The 13,549-nt window shown below is 41.9% G+C and overlaps 1 protein-coding gene across 2 annotated transcripts in view; it reads left to right on the top strand.

Annotated features, from left to right (window-relative positions):
- APP (amyloid beta precursor protein) overlaps positions 1-13,549 on the top strand; it is a 229,353-nt gene that overhangs the window by 157,810 nt on the left and 57,994 nt on the right. For both annotated transcript variants that reach the window (XM_056327035.1, XM_056327036.1), the window contains 2 exons: positions 7,834-7,908; positions 8,977-9,135. In XM_056327035.1, the coding sequence (XP_056183010.1) occupies positions 7,834-7,908; positions 8,977-9,135 (234 nt within the window). The remainder of the gene's footprint in view (positions 1-7,833; positions 7,909-8,976; positions 9,136-13,549) is intronic.

A 13,549-nucleotide genomic window follows, 5' to 3' on the forward strand; every position in this document is an offset into this window, starting at 1 on the left:
TGGTGCATATTTTTTTAAAAACAGAAAAAATAATGTAGTGTTATTCAGATGCACTCCATATATCTATGTAGCTATTTTACTGTAGTTTTTCATTGTAACTTTGTTCCTCGGTTGCATTTTCAGTGTTCCTGTGTATTACTTGACACATTAACCTTTAGCTCTGTGCTGAAATGTTTGAGTAAGCCTGAAGTTAAGCTCTTCGAATAAGTCCCCGTCTACTGGCACTGTAGCTATGCCGCGCACTTCTCTAATAAATGGAGCAGGGCATCTTACCTGAAGCAGTCATCTGATCAGTGCAAATGAGATGCCGAGAATATTACATTTAATAGATGGAAAAACATGTGCTCCTCTTCTTCCTCTCCTTGACAAGCATTGTAGCCCAAACAAGCTGTCTCCTTCATGAAGAGAGAAAATAGTACTTTATTTTTTTAAAGTGGTATCATTTCCCATCCTCTGGAAGGTTAACAACTTCATTAAAACAACCAGTGGCCGAGGTGTGAGTGTTGCTGAGCGTGGGTGCGTGCAGTACCTGGCTCAGAGCCAGCATGAAGCCATGGGGTGAGTTGGGTGCGTGGTGAGCAATGGCTGGCAAGGCAGCAGTGTGCTGCGCTCCTGCCTAGGGAGCGGCTCATCCCAGTCCTCTCCTTAACGAATCTCTGTGTGCCTGTAGTACTTGGTTTGGGAAGGGCCAGCTTGGAACGATGGAGGAGAGAGATCCTGCCCCAGCTAGGCATGTGGACGGCTGCTGGTTATTTCCTCCCTTTGAAACAGCCTTGTTTTAAAAAATGCTGTAGGAGCAGATTTCCTGAAAGTGAAGGACAGTCAGTGTAAAGGGCACGTTTCCCGGGAGCAGTCCTCAGATTCTCACTGCAGTTTCAGGTTTGTCTCCAAAATCCCAGTATGTAAAGGTTAAGCTTAGTAATTAAGGGCAGTATTCGGGTGAACTGTATATTTTGTTTTCTGCAAAGCTTATGGTTTGTGGAAAAACTAATGAGATGCAGTGGCACCCAGAAAATGTCATACAGAGAGAACGTACAACATCAGTGCTTGAGGCCAGCAAAATTACCTGGGAAAAGCACTGAACTGTAGTATCGGAAAACTTCTGGGTAAACGCGCTGCACATTTTGCCATGCGCGTTTGGGGCAACCTCACAAATGAAGGCCGTGCTTCAGGGGTTTGACTGAAGATCACACTGGTGCTGCCATGTGTTCTGCCCTTTTTAGCACATCACGCTGGTGATGCTGCGTGTTCTGCCCTCGTTAGCACGTTCCCAGCCATCCTTTCTGTCAGTGCTAATGAGCGTACAGCTGCGAGGTGAGGCAGGTCAGCTCCCTCATCTCACTGCAGTGTCACTCTTCCAAAACAAAGTGAAATAACCAACTCTGGCCACTTCAGCAAGCTAAATCAGACCTGGGAAACAGCAGCACGATAAGTACATCAAGAAAGAAAGATCTTTGGTCTTTAATTTGCTTAAGCTGCTTATGAAATCACAGCTTAAAGCACGTATGTCTTGAAGTATACAGGACCCCTGCAGAGTTTTGAAGAAGAGAGCAAAATTTTTAAAACTTAGTTTTCCCTTCTATGCGTAATTTTTATACACTATTGAACCTAACCTCTCCCAGTTAAAATTTCAAATATTTTAAAAACCAAAGATCTTACAGAGAAGTATAAAAAGCCAGCTACTTTACCATTCTGTGTTCCCTCATGTGAACTCTTGATATGTTTTAGTTCCATACCACAGGTCTCCTTTTCTGGCAATTTATTTTAAAATTGTGGTTTATATTTTCTTTAAAATATGTTTAAGATATGTTCTTAATGTATATTAATTAAAAATTACTTTGAAGCTGTTACTTGTAATGTTAAAAATACTGCTAAATAGATTAACTCAGTAAGCTTTTGCTGTCAACGTTTTTCTTTTCAAAAAAGTTAACAAGTGAGTCACTAGCTAAGTTCTTCAGCTGCACTAGACATAGTTTGGGGTTGTATTTTTTTTGGGGGGGGTGATTATAAAGCAGTAGAAATGCCCATTTTTATTCTGTTGAAAAAAGAGGAAATGGTCAGTGGTTTCAGGAAAATGATCACATCATTCTTCAATCTTGGTAAGTGTCATAATCTGAAATGAATTGGTTTGTTCACAAAATACAGATATTTCTTTTATTTAATAAAGCAGCAAGTTTTAAAACAGTATTTGATTTGATGCACACTTAGCAACAGCCAATTAACTAATTAAAAAATCAGATGCATTCTAGTTCACATAAAATGTAATCATCTAAGGAGTAAGGAAGTTTATCATTTAAAAAATAAAATTAAAATTAAATATTTTGATCAAAACATCAGGGCAGATGCAGGTATTCTGTATATCCTCTTTTTGAAACTTCCCTTTGTTTACCATGAAATTCTGACAACTTGATTTTTTTATTTTTGCATGAAGACATTCACACAGGCAGAGACCCAGCTTCTGTCAGTGGTTGTGTTGGTTCATAGTTCACAGCTCCTAAAACTCTCTTGCTATGGGAGTACGTGGTCTTTCTGTACGATAACCTGACACCCCTATGGTTCAGAATGGTTAATCGCTTCTGCTCTTAAGTGTCTGTCCCTTTAGGCTACAGGCCATCAAAGTTTTTCTGCCTTTACATCTGCACTGCACCTGGATCAACAAGGCTTCTAAACTTTCCTAGGCAGTACTGTAAAGAGAATTACATTGGCATACAATTTTAAGCTTTTCCCAATAATTATTAATGCAGCTCCAAATGACAACAAAGCTATATTCCCATGCAAACAGGGTAGCCATGCAGCAATGCATGTGTAACCTTTACATGTTCATTATTCTCTGACGTGTAACAGGGAGAGATTATGCTAACAAACTGCAGGATGCTGTGGTTCTTGTTTCCTGTTTTGGTACAATTCCCCTTTACTTCTTCCTCTTCCCAGTTTGTTAACTCCTGTACAGCTCCCTCGTTTGAATACTTACTGCTAAATAACCTGGCAGAACCAGATATTGAACCTTTACTCAAGGGAGCGGTATATTTATACATTTCTCTCCTCAAACATCTTGTGACATCCTTGTGTCTTAAATTTACTCTTCCTCTGGCTGTTTACAGTATTTTAGGAATCATAGCATGTACAGTACTTATGATAGGAACTTAATGATACCCTGTCTCATAGCATAGTCTTGCATCTTGGAAGTTCATTTCCAAAGAAATCATCTGAAAGTACTGCAGTCCTCAACCAGCCCCAACAGAGTTGGTGTGGTATTCAAGGGTTTTTTTGGATCATTGCATGCAACTAGTTCCAACATACTGGAGAGGTCCCCAGCTGATTCTTAGTGCCAGCGGCACCGTAGAATTATAGAACAGTGTGGGTTGGAAGGGACGTTAAAGATCATCCAATTCTAACCCCACCCAGACTGACCTTGAACACTTCCAGGGACGGGGCACCCACAGCTTCTCTGGGCAACTTGTTCCAGTGTCTCACCACCTGCACTGTAAAGACTTTCTACCCAATAGCTAATCTAAATCTACCCTCTTGCAGGTTACAACCAATAGCCCTTGTCCTAACGCTGCATGCCCCTGTAAAAAGCCCCTCTCCAGCTTTCTTGTAGGCCCCCTTTAGGTACCAGAAGGCTGCTGTAAGGTCTCCCCAGAGCCTTCTCTTCTCTAGGCTGAACAACCCCAACTCTCTCAGCGTGTCTTCACAGGAGAGGTGCCCCAGCCCTCTGATCATCTTTGTGGCCCTTTTCTGGACTCTCTGTCAGGTCCATGTCCTTTTTATGTTGGGGGCCCCAGAGCTGAACTCAGTACTGCAGGTGGGGTCTGATGAACGTGGAGTAGAGGGGGAGAAGCACCTCCAGTCTGCTGGTTACTCCTCTTTTCATGTAGCCCAGGATACAGTTGGCTTTCTGGGCTATGAGCGCGTGTTACCGGCTCATGTTCAGTTTTTCATCCGCCAATAGCCCCAATTCTTTCTCCTCAGGGCCGCTCTCAATCCATTCTCTGTCCAGCCTGTATCAGTGCTTGGGATTGCCCTAACCCATGTGCAGGACCTCGCACCTGGTCTTGTTGAACTTCATGAAGGTTGCACAGGCCCACCTCCCAAGCCTGTCAAGGTCCCTCTTAAGAGTATCAACCACATCACTCAGCTTGGTGTCATCTGCAAACTTGCTGAGGGTGCATCCAGTCCCACTGTCTGCATCCGTGACAAAGGCGTTCATAATACTGGTCCCTGTATTCCCTAGATCCCACCATCTCTGTTATTGTGTGTGGGGAAGCTATTTTCTTCCATGAAACTTGACTGTCAGGTTAGTAGGAATACCCCCCTCAGTTACAGTCAGGGCTCTTTGGAGAGGTTTAATGATGTTATTACCAGAAAAAGGCTCAAGACTTAAGTGAGGCACAAAAGCCCATGACAAATGTAGGCATCTTACTGGCACAACTGACCTTCTAACTAAGCAAACCTTCAGGCAAGCACCTCTGCTGGTCTGATTCCTGTAACCCAAATGTCTGTCTTAAATTCTTCTCTTGCAGATATGCTTCAGTGCCCCAGTGTAAAAATGGGAGTAAATTCTGCTCTTTTCAATATAATGAGGTTTTTGTACTTGTCATTCATTATTAGGAGTGATGCTATGTTCCATACTTCCTTTTTCCCTCTTGGTGTCCCCTGCAGCCCGATTTCAAAAGGAGTCAGGCAGGCACAAAGTCCTGAGTTCTGAAGAAGTTCGACTTTGAAATGGCTTGCTTCTTAAATCTCAACCAAAGTTGTCATTTTCCCTGAACAAAGCCGCCAGGCCTTGAAGAACTGTAAATCTGTATGGCTTTGATAGGTCTGTGTTGTCAAAGAAGGAGAATAGGGGTTTTTAGCACATAGAGACCAAGTTCAGCCTTTTTCTACACATGCGTATCTGGGGGATTGTTTCTTCCCTGTCTTGCTCTTCGGTTTCCTACGGAGTGCTACAGCATATTTCTTAGTCATTCGTAATTCTCTAAAGCGATGACCTTCGGTGAGAAGAGAAGTTTTCTCTGCGTGATAGAATGGCTGCCCATAGATAGCTGTATCTTCAGTTAGTTAGCATACACATGGAGATGCTTTCAGCCATTGAAGTCTTCTCAGTTGCAAAAGTCAGCACTCAAAGCACAGCAATCTTTATGTTGTTCGTGAAAGCAGCCGTGTCATTCTGGGTTTTTTCACAGGCTGTTCGCTCTTGTTGCACCAGAGCTGAACTCTGAAATTTACATCCCTCCCAACTAGCTGTGTAGGCTGTCAGTTTGTCATCCTGCCTTCCATGCCTTAAAAGGTTTAGAGAAATAAAACAGGCAGAGAGACCTGGTCTATCCAAAGGTCTCCTTATCACATTACCCACAATACTTGTTTTCATCATATGGATTAGCAGAGCGTTGGTTTGAGGGATAAAGGTGGCAAGAAAACTGTTCTGAAAGCCCATCAACTGCTCATTCAGAGTGAGAAAGAGTATTAGGAAGATATCAGAGATGTGATTTAAAGACATAAAAGGAGAGGAGGGAGAAGAAAATCATCAAGTTGCTAACCTAGGCCAGTGCTCAATCTTGAACACATCGTCATAGTTTATAACTTGAATTAATGCCATAATTTCTGAGTCATGTGTAACATTCACATCCTGGCACCAGTGGCATGTCAGGCCTATAGAAAGGTACCGCCTGTGTACATGAATGTAGTTTTCTTGGTCACTACGGTCATACGACCTAAGCATCCAATTAAGAGATGAATACTTAATGTGCATTTAATACGCAGCAGCACTCTGAGCATTAGTAAGTTGTTTTCTTTCCAGAACACATCACAGTGCTCTAAATTGTAGTGTCAGTTCGTGTCCTCTAGTCCTGCATTGTCAGAGAAGTGGTAAAATCTCCCCTGCCAAAGTACTGGGGAAGGTAGCTGGTGGTGGGGCAACCTGTAACTTTGGTACGCTGCGCATTGTGTTCTCTGTCCTCAGCTCCTACTACAGCCCCTTGCAGATGAATTTTCATGTGTCCTTGCAGTTTTGGTTTCCTGCCTCCTTAGAGCTTGGCTACAATTTGCAAACCAATGTGTATTTGTCTGATAAGAAGATAATGTAAACTGAAGAGGTACTTTTAGGCTGCCACTTTATGTAGGTTGTAGTACAATTCCTGGGACTTAAGTTTCAGCTTACAGTTCCCAGTAAAAAAGCACAGTGAGGTTAAGACTGTGATTGCAAAGTACTTGACTTCAGGTGTTTACAACTGCTGTGTAACCATACCCCTGCTGAAACCCAGAAGCAGACAAAGCAGTTTCCCACTTCAAAGTTTTCAGCACCACATTAACTTCCCAAAATACATGTTTCCACTCTCTTGGGCTGTTACTGAGGCCAAAATCTCTTACAGATAGATAATTTCATTGATACTAAGTTGATCTGTTTTTACTATGACAGGTTCATTGGTGTCTTGAAACACATTCCCAGGCTTTGGGTCAAAAGGAAGATGACTGCTTAACAACAAAATCCCATACATTGAGTCAGTCTTGAGTGCAGGTGTCCGCAGGCTAGTTAATCGTTAGGGTCTACAACCATGTATAGAACTGAGGGGGTATTACATTTTTAGGACTGGGACTTGTAAAAGTCTCCTTTGATCCCAGGTTTGGTTTGTTGATTTATTTTTTTTTAAAGTCACAGGCTCAGCCAGGTACCTTGAGGCACCACCAGTGCTCTACAGTCTGTCCATCAAGGAGCCTGATTAGCAGTGTCCAGCATATGGGAAATCTGGGGAGCCTGAGTTAGGATCTGAGTGGTGGAGGCTCAACTTTCAGACATGAGACACAGCAGGTCTAATTTGTCCTGCCTTTGGTATTGGTCTTGGTAAAATTTCAGTCATGCATGCAGACTCTGAGCTTTTCTAAAATCCCCTTTAGAAAGGGCATGTTTTCTATTAAGTAATATGGAAGTGTATGAGAAAGGTAAGAAAGGAAATTCACATTTTGAGTAATTTCTTCTAGGTTTCTTCTGTTTTCTTAGGACATTGTACTAATCCTGCAACTAAACAAGTCACTTGTGTGTACTGCATTTGATGAGAGCAATTGTTCCTGCATAAAATGTGATATCAGAGGAGATTGCTGTCTCGGTGTGGAATGAATAAAGTCCCTAAGTAAAGACACAAGAAGGTTTCAGATGTTACGACAGCAAGTTAAAGAGTAGCTCATTCCCTGACTATTGAAATGCTGCCCTTTGTTACAGGAGGAGGTAGCCTCTCATGTTGCTGAAAGGAATGGTACTGAAAGTTCTCCTACATCATTTTTCTGTCAGCATCATACTTGAGATATAAATACATTCTGTACTTGATGTGTTGGACACCTATTTCTGGATAAAATAGTACAAATTGCATGTAATTCTTGATCTGTCCTACTCGAAGGCCAGCAGTGTAGTCCGAATACATCTAAACATTTTTGTGGTACCAAAAGAAGCATCAATTAGAACAAGTTGGAATTCACTCATTTTGACCAAGGGCATAAAATAGATGGAAGCAGTTTCCTTTCTGTTTGAGATGAAAAGAGGTTGGTGTTTTCACCCACAGAGACCTCCACCTCTGTCACTTGAGGGCTGGTTAATGGCTGTGTTGCTTCACAGTGGAGTTGTGAGAGGTTAGCATGATGTTCAGACAAAGAAGTACTGTTTCTGTTTAATTTGATGACAGGATCCTACCTTTGTTAAATGTTGTAACTGCTTTTTTTAATAGAGATAAGAGGAAGAGAGGAATATAAAAAGATGACTGTGGGAGCTGCAGTGCTTGGTTCTTGCTAAGCCCTGAGACGAGAGGAGAGTACAAAAGTCATGCTCCTTGTTTTGTTCGTTAGGTCATGAGAGAGTGGGAAGAGGCAGAACGCCAAGCAAAGAACTTGCCGAAGGCTGACAAGAAAGCTGTTATCCAGGTAAAGGAAAATGCAGCCACAACCTTAACTAACTGGGACCACAGATGAAATACAAGGATGCTGGGTGTAATAAGTTTTAAAACCTACGTCTGTGGGGATTAATGTTATTCTCTGCTCTTGCTGTTGCTATTTTCGTTTCCAGCTCTTAGTGTCTGCTGGGTATCTCTGTACTTTGCAGCCAGTCCCTGGAACAGCTGTGCAGGACATTGCTCATGACTTCATGGAGGGGTAGAATTTTGATTGAACGTAGATTTGCCTTCCATAAGAACTGAAAACTCAGTTCCCATGGGCCCCTTTCAAAATCTAGGCCATGATCAACTAATAAAAGCTCAAAGCAGAGATGGAAAAATGTGATTTAAGGAAGGAATCACCATCGGTTTTATCTGAAATAAATCCTCAGCCAAAAATCATTTTATCCAAAATTATACTATAATTCAAAAATTCTGATGAGCCAGACACTCATTGAATCCCACTGTGCCGGTATTATTCAGTACTGCTGGAACGTTTTCGATGCAGAACTGTAAAAAGGTAAAGTTCAGAACCAGATTGCTTTGCGTATTAGATTGCACAGCTTTGCTCTCAGTACATTTTACCCAGTCAGTCTTTTCCTTCATTGGAATAAGTTTGGCTCAGTTTTTCTTCCTGGTGGCCAGTTTATAAGAAATGGTGACTCTGATCAGGTTGGAATACCCTCACCCCCTCAATGTAATTTGCTTGTTGCAGTCACATCGATGGTTCCTGATGGCAGGGGACATGTGCTTGTGAACTCCTCCCGTCTCTAGGCACAATTCTTTAGCGCTGAACCACTGTCTCGGGGGGCAAATGAAGGATTCACTGGTGGTAGTGCTGAACATGTCAGGAATATTTTGTTAGATGAATAAATTATGACCAGGTGTTCAGGAATACAGGGCATCTGCTGTTCCCACTTGAAATCAGTGGAAGGTGTGCTCAGTGCCCAGTTCCTGGGAGCCAAGCTATACTGACATGGGGCGAGATTTTGGTGATTTGTGGGCAGAGGTGTTTATGGCCACTGGTCTCTGAAGATGTCTTCACTGTTCCTGTTTTCAGCATTTCCAGGAGAAAGTAGAATCACTGGAACAAGAAGCAGCGAATGAAAGACAACAGCTGGTGGAGACTCATATGGCACGGGTGGAAGCCATGCTGAATGACCGTCGCCGCATTGCTCTGGAGAACTATATCACAGCCCTGCAGACTGTCCCACCCAGGGTAAGTGCAATACCACAAGCTCTGTCAGCTGTGTCAAAATGTCTGTACCGTAGTCATCCCAGGAAAAAAGAATGTGTGCCCAGGTGCAGTCCGGCTATGGAACAGTGAGCGTGTTCCCTGTGCAAAAGCTACTACAGTAGTCAGCTAGTTAGAAGATTAAAAGTTTAGACTTTGTGTGTACATAAATGTAGGCACAAGCGCACACTCCCCGTACATACCTATAGATAGATACATACATACATAAAGATACTTAAATAAATAATATGGAAGTGATTTGGTTGTCAGAAATTGTAGCTATTCACAGATCCTGCAAAACGATAATGAAGCATCCCTCCAAGTGATGCAGAGTAGGATACTTCGTGTCAAAATGGAGCTTAAGGATGAGGGTGGTTGTGATTTTCTGTTTTCTTTGTTGAAATGTTTGGTGAAGGATCTTGTGAGGATTGGTGGATGGTGTGAAGATAGCATGCTAGCAATGCAAAGTTGTCTCTGTTAGATGTGATGGCTATCCGTGGGTGTAAAAACTAAGTTCAGAATGTGGATTGAATGGAATTTTTAATGACTCCATATCTGTGATGTTTGTATTCAATACCAAAATAACTGGTCTGTGACCTCCAGAAGAAGGGAATCTGCACAAACACTGCAGGAAGACAGTCAAATGTTTTATATACTTCTCGCCTCTTGAACACTTCCTAGATGGAAAAAACATTACATTACTAAAAGACTTTGGGGTCAGCAGTGTAAGAGGTAGCCGTTAGATCCTGGATTTGTCCTCACAGGAAATTATATCAATATGGCTAACCTGCTAAAATTACATGTTTTAAGTGGATTTCCTTCTGCAGAGAAACCTGCATATTCAGTAAGCATGGAAGTGATCATGGTCTTAGTTCTTCATGATCACCAAATTTTGTTCTCCACTCAGTGGTGCAAAACTCTCTTGTTTTTACTGTGTGTGCCAAGTAAAAGGAAAATCTTTTACTTAGGTAAAATTGTTATGGAGTGACTTTAGAGTAGTTGTAGGAGGAGTTAATCTGTATTTTGCAACATAGTAATTTGTGGAAAATGAAGTTAGTCTGTATTAAATTGGTAGAGGATGTTGTCTGTTTAAAGTGCAAGATGCATATTGTAAACCCTGGCTATGGTGAGTATAGTGAAGAGCTTGGACGCATTGCCGGTAAGTTACAGGCTGGGATGCAGTTTCCTTTAGGAAACTGGAGTCTGTGGTGCAGAACTGAGAGTGAGGTGAGTGCAAAGACTCGCTGCAGATCACATTTGTACTCTTGCAGTGTGGTTTTGGCTAGTTGACCTGAGATACAATTTCACATTTGGCTTTAGCCAGTCAGCTGTTGCTGCGAAGTTGAGCTGAGCCTCATGCAAGTATAATCCTGTCTGAAAGTATCCCAGAAAGATTATTTGATTTCAAGTTGTGTGTGGATCAAGCTGGCAGCTTGGTTCTGCAGGTATCTGAGGTTGTGGAAGGTGAAGATGGGAACCACACTGAACAGCAGAATGGTCTCTAGAGCAATGTGCAACTTCATTCCTAGCACAAGGGAGCAACCTTTTGGATTTGTGGAATGCAGAGATATCCGCTGCCAAAAAAAAAAAAAAAAAAAAAGTGAACTTCAGCTGCAGAACGCTAAGGGGCAAAAATGCTAACACTGATTTGAGTCCAGAAAAAACTGCATTTTATGTTTGGGTTTCTTGTAGTCAGTCCCAGGACATTTGAATTAATAAGATGTTTACTGTGTCGGTGGGAGAGCATCAGGCTTGAAAGGCTGTGTCAGAGAAGACCGTTTGATACATGACTCCAGTAGATGTAAGTTCTGAAGGTACTGTTAGAAGTCTGAAGTGCATCCTATATAGCATCCCTAAAAAAGCTAATCATTCTGAAAACAGCAAGCATCAAGCATGGAGGTAACATCAGCTGAAAATGCTACCAGATGGGGACTCATCTCAAAACTAATGAGGGTGAACAGCTGAAAGAGCAATGTCTTTAAACAGTTCCTTTCCCAGTCTTGTTGATTGTATTGTCCTTGCCTCATCATTTTTTGGTTGTGTGCACCATAGTTACTGACAGTTCATACATGTGCCTCTGAGCTGCTGGTCAAGTGTGTGCCAAAGCACATGAAAAAACTGACCTTGAATTCAGCAGGAGGATTTGTCTGGTTTTGTCATGAAATGGAGGGTGAAACCTGAGGAGTGATTGATGATAACTGAACAGGCTAATGAATGAATCCAGTCCACTAACTGCTTTGCAGGGTATGGAGCCAGAAATCTGAATACACTGTGAATCCAAACCAAGACTGTCTAGCCAAAGAGAAAATGGCATTAATGGAAAATTCAGCTCTGATGCCCTGGCTATATTTCTCTCTGTGGGTTTCCTAGTAAACTAAAAGTACATTTGATGCAATTGTGTTGTCATTGGGAGAATAAGTCATAACCTTACTGTTGACTTAAGTCATCTTACAAAAAGGCAGGTTTTTCTGGAGTTCTCAAAGTATTTTTAAGAACCCACTTCCCCAGCCAGCTTCAAATTATGTGGTTTGCTATTAGTATGTTTATTACAAAAGTAGATTTTGAATATTTAAAGTGCTGGTTTCTTTCTCTAAAGTTGTAAGGACAGAGTTTGGGTTTAAATTGAAAAATAAATTAGGCTTTTTTATTGAAGTGCATGTCTTCTGCACTCAGCTAGGAAAGTTACCGTAAGTCTGGTATGTATAGATAGACTTATTGATATATGTGTGTGCAAAAAATATTTTCGATGTGCTGTTTAATCGCTTGGGCGTATTGCCTTGTACTTAAATTTGAACATTTCCCAAGATTTTTTTTTTACTTCTGGCAGACCACTTGAAGCAGCACAGGATTTCATTTTACTCCTGGATGTCTAGAAGTCCATGACCAGTCTTTGCCTGCAGATCAGTTATCATAGGAGTACAGTGAGTCTGGCACTGCCGGTGTCATCAGACTGATGATGGATGTGGCACACAGTCCTCCATGAGTGACGAAATCCTGTTCCACTGGGAAACTCCTGTTCTGTATGTGTACAAATTGTGTGACGCTTGTGTTCAAGCAGTGGGCTCTTCAGGGGAGCCAAAGAAAAACTTCCTCAGGGCTCAGAAGGTCCCAGAGCTGTGGACCAGGGGGAAGCTGGAAGGCTGTGTGAGAAGTATCATAATGTACATGCTCCTTTGGAGGAGGCTTTCCTTGTAGGATAGCAAGATACAGGACTAGGGGAACATTTGGTCTGGGCTACTAGGGTAGTCATTACATTCTTATACGTGCCTAGAAAATCAGCTGTTTTCAGTGCCGTTCTACCTAAAACTAGAAAAGTCTGGGAATCCTTTATGTGAGTAGCTTCTGTACTGGACCAAAAACTTTAAATGCAGGGTTTTTTCACAGGTTATGCAGATGATTGCCCAGTGCCAGTGTCAAAGGCATGCTTCAGAGTACCACTCAGGGCAGGAAGGGAGGCAAGGAGTGTACAGAGATGAAATTCCATCATTCACGGTCTACTAGAAAATAAATTTAGGCAAAACCAAATATTTGTACTGTTGTTCTGTTCTCAGAAGCACTGTCATGAAGGCTGCCCAGAAGCTTTGATCCTTATCCCTGATTCCTGATGCAGCTTAACTGCACTGCTATACTTTGTTGCCTTTGAAAATGGGGTGCAGCTGTTCAGTTTCCAGTGTCAAAACACTGTATTGTTTCATCCTGCTTGATGGCCTTACTACAGAAAAGGAGGATTAGTGGCAGCTGGAACCAATATGCCTCTATTTTTTAAAACAGTTGGAAATTTTCCCCTTCGTTTTGCAAATTAAATAGAGGAATTCAAACCCATCATTCTCCGTGAGCAGACGTGATTCTATAATTTGCTTATATTCCCTCTTTCACGTGCATGTCAAGTTTTGCTGGATTTATGTCTCTCTGTTTAATCTTTGTTGGTAAGCGAGGCGTATTCTCTGTGGGAGGCCAGTGGCAGGGGGCAAAGAGAAGCAGAAAAGAAATCCAGATCCTAGTGGTGAAATAAAGGGTTTCAGAGCAAGGAAACATACAGGAAAACTTTGAAAGGTAATTAATTAACCTCTTTACTTTGCACATAAAGTGAGCATATAATCATTAAAATCAGTTTAAAATGCTTGTCTTCTAATTTGGCACTACTTTACTGAAATAGAAGATAGAAGTTATTGCTGAACAGAGCAGGATCATTAAGATCAACCCTAGCATGTACATTAATCCAGTTGAATTTTTTTGCCATTTTTTTTTTCTTGTTGCCTTCAGAAATTGCCCTGGTACCTTTGTGCTATGGGAGCAGTGTCTGTTGGTACAGAGGGAGTGCGGTGTGGGCTGAAACTAGCTGAGTTTGGCTGTGAGGACATGGAAGAGGGATCTGCACAGGGGCCCTTACTCAGTGCCT

The sequence above is a fragment of the Falco biarmicus genome, chromosome 2, assembly GCF_023638135.1.
Source record: "Falco biarmicus isolate bFalBia1 chromosome 2, bFalBia1.pri, whole genome shotgun sequence".
Lineage (NCBI taxonomy): Eukaryota > Metazoa > Chordata > Aves > Falconiformes > Falconidae > Falco > Falco biarmicus.